The sequence below is a fragment of the Heterodontus francisci genome, chromosome 9 (assembly GCF_036365525.1).
Source record: "Heterodontus francisci isolate sHetFra1 chromosome 9, sHetFra1.hap1, whole genome shotgun sequence".
Taxonomy (NCBI): domain Eukaryota; kingdom Metazoa; phylum Chordata; class Chondrichthyes; order Heterodontiformes; family Heterodontidae; genus Heterodontus; species Heterodontus francisci.
In genome coordinates, this window is record NC_090379.1 from 119270058 (window position 1) to 119283244 (window position 13187).

A 13187-nucleotide genomic window follows, 5' to 3' on the forward strand; every position below is an offset into this window, starting at 1 on the left:
TAAGTTTTTTGCAGTTGTGTGGCCGAAATTTATTTCAAATTCTGTTATGATTTGGAGAGGTGCAGAGTTATTGGATCACATAATTAAGAACAACTTGCTTTTACATAACTTGTTTAAAACTATTTCAAGGTGCTTCTCAGAAGCCAAATCGGACAAATATAAACAAGTCAGAGAAAAGATATTTGGAGAAATAACTATAAAGCTTGGTCAAAGAGAAGTTGTTGAGAAGACTAGAGATTTAGGGAATGAATTCTAGAGCGTGGGGTCTTGGCAGCGAAAGGCATGGGTGTAATCATGGGGCAAAAGAAGCATGGGGTCTACAAAAGACCATTGTTGGCAGAGCAGATTTCTTGGTGGTTGTCGGGCTGGAGAAGGTTGCAGAGATGGGGTCACAACAACATGAAGGGTTTTAAACACCAAGATGAAGATTTTATCTTCTCTGCGTTGGTGGAATAGGAGTCAGTGTATGTCAGTGACCACAGAGGTGACGGCTGAGCAGGACTTGAATGCAGCCAGCAGTGAGATAGGATGCAAGCAGAAGAGTTTTTGGCTGTGCTGTTTGTAGAGGAAGCTCAGCCAGCTGAGTATTGGAATAGTCAAATCTGGAGGAGACAGTGGATTTCAGTGGCGGATGCAGGTGTTCAGAGAGATATAAGTCGGTGATGGTTGAGATAGCATAGATGTTTGGAAGTTCAGCTGAGGGTCAAATAGGACACCAAGGTTGAAAACAGTCTGCTTCAAGTATGGAGCTTGTGGCAGGGGATGACGAGAGGGCGACACAGTGGCGCAGTGGTTAGCACTGCAGCCTCACGGCTGCAGGGACCCGGGTTCGATTCTGGGTACTGCCTGTGTGGAGTTTGCAAGTTCTCCCTGTGTCTGCGTGGGTTTTCTCCGGGTGCTCCGGTTTCCTCCCACAAGCCAAAAGACTTGCAGGTTGATAGGTAAATTGACCATTATAAATTGTCACTAGTATAGGTAGGTGGTAGGGAAATATAGGGACAGGTGGGGATGTTTGGTAGGAATATGGGATTAGTGTAGGATTAGTATAAATGGGTGGTTGATGGTCGGCACAGACTCGGGCCGAAAGGCCTGTTTCAGTGCTGTATCTCTAATCTAATCTAATCTAAAATCTAAAGATGGCTTTGATTTTCGCAGTATTTCATTGAAGGAAATTGCAGCCCATCCAGGGGTGGATGTTGGACTGATAACATGGGCAGTGAAACTAGAGGAAAGGTAGAGCTAAATGTATAAATCTAATTTATCTGGTCAATTAAGTAAAGAATTCATTGAAAACTTCCTTATCCAGAGAGTGGTTAGAATGTAGAACTCGCTACCACATGGATGAGATGAGGTAAATATCATCGATGCGCCTAAGGGAACACTAGATACATACATGTGGGAGAAAGGGATTGTAATTATGGCGCAACAGGAGGCCATTTGGCCCATCATATAAGAAATAGAAATAGGAGCAGGATTAGGCCATTCAGCCCTTCGAGCCTGCTGTGCCATTCAATGAGATCATGGCTGATCTACTTCAACACTATTTTCCTGCACTATTCTCATAATCCTTGATATTTTTAATATGTAGAAATCTATCGATCTTCGTCTTGAACATTTTCAATCTCTGAGTCTCCGCAGCCCTCTGGGACAGAGAATTCCAAAGATTCACCACCCTCTGAGTGAAGAAATTCCTCCTCATCTCAGTCCTAAATGGCCTGCCCCTTATTCTGAGACTGTGTCCCATGATTCTGGACTCCCCAGCCAGGGGAAACATCCTTCCTGCCTCTACCCTGTCAAGCCCTGTAAGGATTTTTGTATGTTTGAATGAGATCACACCTCATTTTTCTAAACTCCAGAGACTAAAGATCCAGTCTATTTAATCTTTCCTCATATGACAATCCCGCCATCCTAGGAATTAGTTTGGTGAACCTTGGTTGCACTCCCTCTATGACAAAATCTTTCCTTCAGTAAGGAGACCAAAACTGCGCACAATACTCCAGGTGCGGTCTCAGCAAGGCTCTATATAATTGCAGTAAGACATCTTTACTCCTCTCCTCAAATCCTCTTTTAATGAAGGCCAATATACCATTTGCCTTCTTAATTGCTTGCTGTACCTGCATGTTAGCTTTCAGTGACTCATGAACAAGGACACCCAAGTCCCTTTGAAATTTAACACTTCCCAGCCTCTCGCCATTTAAGAAATACTCTTTGTTTTTCCCACCAAAGTGGATAACCTCACATTTCTCCGCATTGTGTTCCATCTGCCAAATTTTTGCCCACTCACTTAGCCTCTCCAAATCCCCTTGGAGCTTCTTTGCAGCCTCTTCACAACTCTCACTTCCACTTAGTTTTGTCATTTTCAAACTTGAAAATATTGCATTTAATCCCCACATCCAAATCATTGATCTAGACTGTGAACAGCTGGGGCCCAAGCACTGATGCTTGCCGTAACCCACTAGTCACAGCCCGTCAATCCGAAAATTACCCATTTATTCCTACTGTTTTCTGTCCATTAACCAGTTCTCGATCCATGCCAGTATATTCCCCCAATCCCATGTGCTCTAATTTTGTTTACTAACCTCTTGTGTGGTTCCTTATCAAAAGCTTTCTGAAAATCTAAATATACCACATTGACTGGTTCCCCCTTATCTATTCTGCTAGTTCCATCCTCGAACATACGTCTTAGGAGCAGGAGTAGGCCACTCGACCCCACGAGCCTGCTCCGCCATTCAGCAAGATCATTGCTGATCTGATTGTAACCTCAACTCCACATTCCTGCCTACCCCAATAACCTTTCACCCCTTGCTTATCAAGAATCTATCTACCTCTGCCTTAAAAAATATTCAAAGAACGCTTCCACTGTCTTTACTTCCTCTTTATCAATTTTAAACCACTCTAGTCTCTGACGTACATCCTCTTTCAACATTGCCTGGATTGCATCTTCTTCCTTGGTAAAGACGGATGCAAAGTATTTATTTAATACCTCAGCCTCCATGTGTAAATCCTCTTTCTGGTCCCTAATCGGTCCCACTCCTCCTTTTACCAACCTTTTGACTATTTATATGCCTATAGAAAACTTGGGAATTTCCTTTAATGCTAGCTGCCAGTCTCTCTTCATGCTCTCTCTTGGCTTCTCTTATTTGCTTTTTCACTTTCCCTTTGGTTCTTCTATATTCAGCCTGGTTCTCAATAGTATTTTCTACCTGGCATTTGTCATAAACACACTTTTTCTTCTTTATCTTCATCTCTACATCTTTTGTCATCCAAAGTGCTCTGGATTTGTTTGCCCTACTTTTCTTTGAGGGAACATAGCTTGACTGTACCCGAACTATCTCTTCTTTGAAGGTAGCCCATTGTTCATCTATCGATTTTCCTGCCAGATTTTGACTCCAATTTATTTGCCCCAGCTCCATTCTTACCCCTTTGAAGTTGGCTTTCCCCCAGTTAATTATTTTTACCCTGGATTGCTCTTTGTCCTTTTCCATAGTCAGCCTAAACCTTATGATACAAAGCTCTCCTACTGATACTTGATCCACTTGGCCCACCTCATTCCTAAAAACCAGATCTAGCAGTGCCTCCTTTCTTGTTGGACTAGCAACATATTGTTGTAGAAAACTTTCCTGCGCACACTCTAGGAACTCTTGCCCCTCACTGCCCTTTACACTATTATCTCAGTCTATGTTTGGATAATTAAAGTCTCCCATTATAACTCTCCTCTAATTTTTGCACCTCTCTGTAATTTCTTTGAAACTTTGTTCCTCAACATCCTTCCCACTAGCTGGTGGGCCTATAGACAACACCGAGCAATGTAACCGCACATTTTTTGTTCCTTACCTCCAGCCAAATAGATTTTGTCCTTACCCCTTTGGGAAATCTTTTTTCTCCAGCACAGCCATTCTCTCCTTAATCAATACCACCACTGCTCGCCCTTTTTTTCCCTTTCCTATCCTTCCTTGTATCCAGGAATATTTAACACCCAGTCCTGCCCTTCTTTGAGTCCATCTGTAGTTCCCTGGTTTTTCTTTCCCTCCTTTCTTAAATAATGGGGTTACATCGAGTGTGCTCCAGTCAGTCCCATTCCCCTGCTCTATCCCTGTCGCCCTGCAAGTGCCTATCCAATTTCCTTCTGAAATTATTTATTGTCTCCGCTTCCATCAACCTTGTCGGCTGAGTTTTCCAGATCATTACTACTTGCTGCATAAAAAAAGTTCTTACTCGCATTCCTCCTGCTTCTCTTGAATCTTGTGTCCCCTAGTCCTTGTACCATCAGCTAATTGGTGCAGCTTTTCTTTATTTAAACCTGCTGTAATCTGCACACCTTTATCAGATCTCCCTTCAATTTCCTTGACTCCAGGGAGAACAACCTCAGCTTCTCCAACCTAACCTTGTAGCTAAAATCCCTCAACCCTGGAACCATTCTGGTAAATCTGCTCTGCACCCTGAAGGACCCTCACATCCTGCCTAAAGTGTGCTGACCAGAACTGGACGCAGTACTCCAGTTGGGGTCTAACCAGAGCGTTATAAAGTTCAGCGTAACTTCCCTGTTTTTTGTACTCACTATCTCTGTTTATGAAACTGAAGATTCCATATGCTTCACTAATTACTCTCAATGTGTCCTACCACCTTCAAGGATCTATGCAAATGAACCCCCAAGACCCCCTCTCCCTGCGCACTGTTTGGAACTGTGCTGTTAAGTCTATGTTTCCTCTCCCTATCCCTTCTGCCAAAATGCATCACCTCACATTTCTCTGTTAACTTCCATTTGCCATTTACCTGCCCATTCTGCTAGCTTTTCTGTGTTTTGTTGCAGTTAATTGGTATCATTCTCACTGTTTGCTACACCCAAATCATCTATTATAAATAAGCAAAAAAGCAGTGGTCCTAGCTCTGACCTTTGGGGGCCACCAATGTATACCATCCTTCAGTCTGAAAAACAAGCATTTACTACAACTTGCTGTTTTCTGTCCTTGAACCAATGTTTTATCCAAACTGACACTGCTCCTCCTATTCCATGAGTCTCAATTTTGCTAACCAACCTTTTATATGCTACTTTGTCAAATTCTTTGCTCAAGTCCATATAGACAGCATTCCCTTAATCAACCTTCTCCGTTAACTTCCTCAAATTACATTAGTCAATGTAAATCCAGGCTGGTTCTCCTTAATGAACTCAAACCTCTCCAAATGCTTGTTGATTTTTTTTTTCCTGATTATTGTTTCTGAAACCTTACATACCACTGATAAACTGACTGGCCTGTAGCTACTAGGAATGTCTTTACACCCTTTCTTGAACAAGAATCTTTGCCACTTTCCACTCCTCTGACACCTTTCCCTGTTTCTTGGGAAGATTGGAAGATTATGGCAAGCCCCTCTGCTATCTTCACTCACACATCCTTTAGCAACCTGGGGTGCACTCCATGTGGACTGGGCTACTTATCCACTTTAAGCATAGCCAGCCTTGCTATACATCCTGCCTATTAATTTTCACCACAACCATTACTTCTACCGATACTTTGTCGGCATCCTCTTCTGTCGTAAACACTGATACAAAATACATATTAACTATTCTATCCTGCGCCTCTAAGTATACATCACCCTCTTTTTCCTTAATAGGACCCACCCCGCCTCTTATTACCCACTTGCTATTTACATGCCAGGAGAAGATTTTTGGGTCCCCTTTTATGTTAACAGGCATTCTGTTCTCTCTTTGCCAGTCATACTTTTCTTTTCACTTCCCCTCTCAACTGATTGTATTTGGCCTGGTCTTTGCTTGAAGAATTCACTTGACATGCGTCATACACCATTTTTTTTGTTCCATCATATTCTCTATCTCCCTCGTCATCTAAGGAGCCTTGGCTTTAGCTCCCTTACATTTTGAGTCAGTTGGAATGTACCTAGCCTGTACGTCAAACATCTCCCCCTTAAAGATTACAAATTGTTCTGTTACCATTTTTCCTTTGGTTCCCTGGCTAGAGTCCCTCCTGTACCATTCAAGTTAGCCCTCTTCCAATTTAGAAGTTCTACTTTAGATTGTTCTTTGCATTTCTCCTTTGCTAGTCTAAACCTTATGCTCACTCTTGGCATATGTTTGCTGACAGATACTTGATCCACTTGGCTCGCTTCATTCCCCAGCACCAGATCCAGCAATGTGTCCTTCCTAGTTAGACCGAGAACATACTGGTGAAGGAAGTTCTCCTGAACTAATTTCAGAAATTCTTCCCCTTCCTTTCCCTTTACACTGACATTATCCCAATCAATACTTGGGTAATTAAAGTGCCCAATATCACCACTGTAGTTCTTGCACATCTCTGTGATTTCCCTGCAGATTTACTTCTCTCTCTCCCTGCCTCTCTATTTTGAGACCTATAGAATACCTCCAGTTGCGCGATCAAACTGCTTTTGCTTCTGAACTTCAACCATATGGATTCTGTTCTTGCCCCCCTCAAGGAATCCTTTCTTTCTAAAACCAGTGTCTTCCCTATCAGTACTGCCACCCCACCTCCCTTTTTTTCCCTTCCCTATCTTTTCTGAACACTTGGTATCGTTGAATATTAAACCTCCAGCCCTCACTATTTTAACCCACTTTTCTGTTACTGAGCCTCATCATATTCCTATTGTGCTTGTAGCTCTCCAACCTTATTCACCGCAATTTGTGTATTTACGTACATGCATTCTAAACCTGTCTTTGTATTCCTCATAGTCCTCCTTAATCTGCTCCTATCAATATGGTACTACTGCTTACAGGGTAGGATGGGAGGAGGCTGATGTGGAGCATAAACAGAAGTATGGACAAGTTGGGCTAAATGGCCTGTTTCTGTGCTATGCGTTCTATGAAGTACAACTCACTAAGGGATCCTTGTCGGATTTAATTCTCAGCCAGTTGATTTGCCTTTTGGCATTAAGCACCAGAGTGCTCCTGTCAGTGTTGAATTACACCCTAGTTTGAGCCATTGTCTTCTGATGGAGGACTGATACAAGAATCTGGGAGCTTGCTTTTTTGATGGTTAAATTTTGAGATTTTTTTTCCATGATAAAGTTTCCTGGCTCTCCATGTATTCTATGACAACAGCTTTGAAGGTTATTGAAAGAAACTGAGTTAAGCTTTTACTCTTAAGGGGAATTTCAGGCTTCAACCTACTTCTGTTAAAATATCTAGTTCATTATTTTTGATTTCACTCCAAAGTAAACTCAGTTTTATAATGGACGTGGTTTTATACCTGCCCTCTGGCCTAGAAAACCATGCAGTTGTATCAAATTGCTGTGAAGAATTAGACTGCAGCAGTTCAGGAAGGCAGTCAAAAAGCACCTTCTGGGAAATTCGGCATGGACAATAATGCTGGCCCTGCCAGTGACTCCCACAACTGGAACACGAATGGGAAAAAAGTGGGTATTTTCCTCTCGCTCAGCAACTGCCTGCTGCTTTGGTGTAAATGTAAACAGCCGTTTGTCACCAGACAAGTGTCGCTTTCAATGGCTAAAATCTGTCAACAAGGTTTTTTATAATTGAGAAGTCTCATGAGCAGTTTTATTAAAAACATAATTATGTAGTGATTTTTAAAAAAAAATGCCAATGGAAGAAGAAAATAAATGAAAAATGCACTTCCTTGGCTTCTATATAATTCCAGTCAGCTGGTTCATAGCAAGATCTGGGGTGACTGGTGCCGCCAGAGGAAAATCATCCTGCTTGAAAATATTTTCCTTTGTAGCATTCAGTTAAAAAACTGCAAGAAGCTAAATGCTGATTGTTCTTTATTAAAATTAGAAGGTTGAGTACAGCATTGATCCTCTTAAAGTTCTCAGATGTAATTATTTGACTGAGAGGTAGGGCTGGAGAGCTGTTCTGACGCATTTGAAATGCTGGCTTGTTAAAAATGCTTCCAGTTAATCCCAGATGTTGAGTTGTGTATGTTTTCTCCTCTGCCCTTGGAGCCCTGCCATAATTGAGAAGTCACCATGTGGTGATTTGTGGTTACAAACTCCACTCCTACACTTCTATATTGGGTGAATTGATTGCATTAGGGGATGTCGTAATTATTGAGCTGCAATTGTCATGTTTCTGGATTTCAATTGCGTAACATGAATTTGATTGTATCTTCTGACTTTTTTTCATTTAACAGAACTTGATGGACCGACGCATTAGACCTTGGATCAATAAAAAAATAATAGAATACATTGGTGAAGAAGAAGCAACACTAGTTGACTTTGTTTGTTCAAAGGTTAGTGATTTTAAGGTTTTAAAGAAAATGTGTTGGTGTTAATCTCGACCATTGCTGATATGCCTGGCAAACCTGATTAAATTTTTTGAGCCAGATGGAGTTTTCTGAAGGGGTGACAAAAGTAGTGGACAGGGAAAAGTCTACAGATGTTATTTATATGGGCTTCCAGAAGGCATTTATAGGAACATAGGAAGATAGGAACAGGAGTAGGCTATTCAGTCCCTCGAGCCTGTCCCGCCATTCAATGAGATCATGGCTGATCCGCGGCCTAACTCCATATACCTGCCTTTGGCCCATATCCCTTAATATCTTTGCTTAACAAAAATCTATTTCAGATTTAAAATTAACAACTGTTCTAGCTTCAACTGCTGTTTGTGGGAGAGAGTTCCAAACCTCTATCGCCCTTTGCGTGAAGAAGTGCTTCCTAACATCTCTCCTGAACGGTCTGGTTCTAATTTTTAGACTATGCCCCCTAGCTTTAGAATCTCCAACCAGTGGAGATAGTTTATCTTTATTTAGCCTGTCTTTTCCTGTTAATATCTTGAAGACTTTGATCAGATCACCCCTTAACCTTCTAAATTCTAGCGAAAACAGGCCTAATTTGTGTAATCTCTCCTCGTAACTTAACCCCTGTTGTCCAGGTATCATTCTTGTAAACCTACGTTGCACTCCCTCCAAGGCCAATATATCCTTCCTAAGGTGTGGTGCCCAGAGCTGCTTACAGTACTCCAAGTGGAGTCTAACCAGCTGCAGCATAACCTCTGTGTCTTTATACTCCAATCCTATAGATATAAAGGCTAGCATTCCATTAGCCTTTTTGATTATTTTCTGCACTTGCTCGTGGCATTTTAAATATCTATGCACCTGAACCCCAAGTCTCTTTGGACATCCACTGTACTTAACCTCTTCCTATTTAGAAAGTACCCTGCTCTATTCTTTTTTGGTCCAATATGGATAATCTCACACTTGCCCACATTGAAATCCATCAGCCACAGCTTTGCCCACTCACCTAGTCTGTCAATATCTCATTGCAATTTTATGCTATCATCTAGACTGTCTACAATGCCGCCTAACTTTGTATCATCAACAAATATATGACTTACTATGCCATCATCCAAGTCATTAATGAATAACGTGAATAATTGAGGCCCCAACACAGTTCCCTGCGAGACACCACTAGTCACATCCTGCCAATCGGAGTACTTACCCATTATCCCCACTCTCTGTCACCAACCACTCAACCAACTTCCTAACCATGTCAATAATTTGCCCTCAATCTATGGGCTTCTACCTTAGTTAACAGTCTCTTATGTGGGACTTTATCAAATGCCTTCTGGAAATCCATATAAATAACATCCATAGACATTCCCCTGCCACTACCTTAGTCACCTCTTCAAAAAATTCAATGAGATTTGTCAGGCATGACCTTCCCATCATGAATCCATGCTGGCTGTCCCTGATTAACTGAAATTTTTCTAGGTGTTCAGTCACCCTATCCTTGATTATATTTGATAAATTCTGTCCTAAGAGACTGATGGCTGAAGTCGAAGGGCATGAATTGAAGACAAATTATTGATCTGGTTAGAAAATTGAGTGGAAGGAGACCAGCAAGCAGGACCTCAAAGGTAGTAATCTCCAGATTATTCCCAGTGCCACACGTTAATGAGTATAGAGTTGGGAGGACAGAGCAGATTAATGTGTGGCTGGAGATATGTGTGGTGTGGGGGGGGTGGGTTTTAGATTCATGGGACATTGGGACCGGTTCTGGGAGGGGTGGGACTTACACAGGCTGGATGGGTCTCACCTCAACAGAGGCAAGAGCAATGTGCTCGCAGGGTGGTTTGCTAGTGCTTTTGGGGAGAGCTTAAACTAACTTCTCTGCATTAAATTTCATCTGCCACGTGTCCGCCCATTCCACCAACCAGTCTGTCCTCTTGAAGTCCATCACTATCCTCTTTACAGTTCACAAAACTTCCAAGATTTGTCTCATTTGCAAATTTTGAAATGGTGCCCAGCACACCCATGTCTACGTCATTGATATAGATCAAGAAAAGCAGTGGTCCTAGTGCCGACCCCTGGGGAGCCCCACTTTTTTGTTTCTTTCAATCCGGAAAAACAACTGTTCACCACGACTCTGTTTCCTGTCTCTCAGCCAACTTCATATCCATGCTGCCACTGTCACTTATATTCTGTGGACTTCAACTTCGATAACAAGCCTGTATGTGGCACCTCATCAAGCACCTTTTGGAAGTCCCTGTACACCTCATCAACCCTCTGTTACTTCATTCAAAAAAGCAATTAAATTAGCTAACCACAATTTGCCCTAAATCCATGCTGGCTTTCCTTAATTCAGAGGGCGGGAAAGTGGAGTTGAAGCCGAAGATCAGATCATACTCTCTCTTTGCTTCTCATTTCTTTTTTCACTTCTCTGAACTTTCTATATTCAGCCCAGTTCTCAATTCTGTTATCCCCTGACATCGTATTGAATGGTGGAGCAGGCTCAATGGGCCATGCTGCTCCTACTTCTTGTGTTCTTCTGTTTACTATTCACATTTGACTCTTAATTTTGTCTCAGATGATTGTTTCTAAAAGCTTTCTAATTACAAAGGTTAAACTGACTGACTTGTAGTTGCTGGGCTTATCCGTATACCCTTTTTTAAACAAAGACTTAATGTTTAATATTCTGCAGTCTTCTGGCATCACCCCTGTACCTAAGGATTGGAAGATAGTGGTTAGTGCCTCTGCAATTTCCTTCCTTACTTTACACAGTATCCTGGCTGCACCTGATCCGTGACTTATCAACTATGAGTGCAGCCAGCCTTTCTAATACCTACTCTTCATCAATGTTTAGTTTATCCACTATCTCAATTACTTCCTCTTTCACTATGACCTACCTGGGCATCAACTTTTTCCTAGCTAAAGACAGATGCAAAGTAGTCATTTCGTATTTCTGTTATGTCTTCAGCCTCCTAGCGTAAATCCCCTTTTTGGTCCCTAATCAGCACTGCTCCTCCGTTTACCACCCTTTTACTATTTGCGTGTAGAAGACTTTTGGATTCCCTTTTAATTGCCAGTCTCTTCTCATACTGTCTCTTTGCTTCTCATTTCTTTTTTCACCACTTCTCTGAACTTTCTATATATATTCAGTCCAGTTCTCATCGAAACATAGAAACGTAGAAACACAGAAAATAGGAGCAGGAGTAGGCCATTTGGCCCTTCGAGCCTGCTCCGCCATTCATTATGATCATGGCTGATCATCCAAACTCAGTAGCCTGTTCCCGCTTTCGCCCTTTGATCCCTTCAGACCCAAGAGCTATATCTAACTCCTTCTTGAAAACATAGTGTTTTGGCCTCAACTGCTTTCTGTGGTAGTGAATTCCACAGGCTCACCACTCTCTAGGTGAAGAAATTTCTCCTCATCCCAGCCCTGAAAGGTTTACCCTGTATCCTTAGACTATGACCCCTGGTTCTGGACTCCCCCACCATTGGGAACATCCTTCTTGCATTTACCCTGCCAAGTCCTATTAGAATTTTATAGGTTTCTATGAGATCCCCCCCTCACTCTTCTGAACTCCAGCGAATATAATCCTAACCAACTCAATCTCACCTCATACGTCAGTCCCGCCATCCCAGGAATCAGTCTGGTAAACCTTCGCTGCACTCCCTCTATAGCAAGAACATCCTTCCTCAGATAAGGAGTCCAAAACTGCACACAATATTCCAGGTGTGGCCTCACCAAGGCCCTGTATAATTGCAGCAAGACATTCCTGCTCCTTTACTCGAATCCTCTCGCTATGAAGGCCAACATACCATTTGCCTTTTTTACCGCCTGTTGCACCTGCATGCTTACCTTCAGCGACTGGTGTACGAGAACACCCAGGTCTCACTGCATATTCCCCTCTCTCAGTTTATAGCCGTTCAGATAATCTGCCTTCCTGTTTTTACTACCACAGTGGATAACCTCACATTTATCCACATTATACCGGATCTGCCATGCATTAGCCCACTCACTCAACTTGCCTCTCTGCATCCTCCTCACAACTCGCCCTCCCACCCAGTTTTGTGCCATCTGCAGATTTGCAGATATTACATTTCGTTCCCTCATCTAAATCATTAATATGTATTATGAATAGCTGGGGTCCTAGCACTGATCTCTGTGGTACCCCACTAGTCACTACCTGCCATTCGGAAAAAGACCCATTTATCTCTACTCTTTGTTTCCTGTCCGCCAACCAATTTTCTATCCCTTGCAATCCACCAGCCCCAATCCCATGCGCTTTAACTTTACGCGCTAATCTCTTATGTGGGATTTTGTCGAAAGCCTTCTGAAAGTCCAAATAAACCACATCCACTGGCTCCCCCTCATCAACTCTGCCAGTTACATCCTCGAAGAATTCTAGTAGATTTGTCAAGCATGATTTCCCTTTCGTAAATCCATGCTGACTCTGCCTGATTCTACCACTGTTCTCCAAGTGCTCTGCTATAAAATCTTTGATAATGGACTCTAGAATTTTCCCCACTACCGATGTCAGACTGACTGGTCTATAATTCCCTGCTTTCTCTCTACCTCCCTTTTTAAATAGTGGGGTTACATTAGCTACGCTGCAAACTGTAGGAACTGTTCCAGAGTCTAGAATCTTGGAAGTGACCACCAATGCATCCACTATTTCTAGGGCCACTTCCATAAGTACTGTGGGATGCATACCATCAGGCCCTGGGGATTTATCGGCCTTCAATCCCATCAATTTCCCCAACACCATTTCTCTACTAATACTGATTTCTTTCAGTTCCTCTCTCTCACTAAGCCCTGTGTTCCCCAACATTTCTGGTATGATATTTGTGTCCTCCTTTGTGAAGTCATGAACCAAAGTATGCATTTAGTTGGTCAGCCATTTCTTTGTTCCCCATAATAAATTCCCCTGTTTCTGACTGTCAGGGACCTAAATTTGTCTTCACCAATCCTTTTCTTTTCAC

General features: G+C 42.3%; 1 protein-coding gene across 2 annotated transcripts in view; it reads left to right on the top strand.

Annotated features, from left to right (window-relative positions):
- Window positions 1-13187, top strand: part of LOC137374021 (RNA-binding protein 25-like) — a 131523-nt gene that overhangs the window by 88765 nt on the left and 29571 nt on the right. For both annotated transcript variants that reach the window (XM_068039794.1, XM_068039795.1), the window contains exon 17: window positions 8115-8213. In XM_068039794.1, the coding sequence (XP_067895895.1) occupies window positions 8115-8213 (99 nt within the window). The remainder of the gene's footprint in view (window positions 1-8114; window positions 8214-13187) is intronic.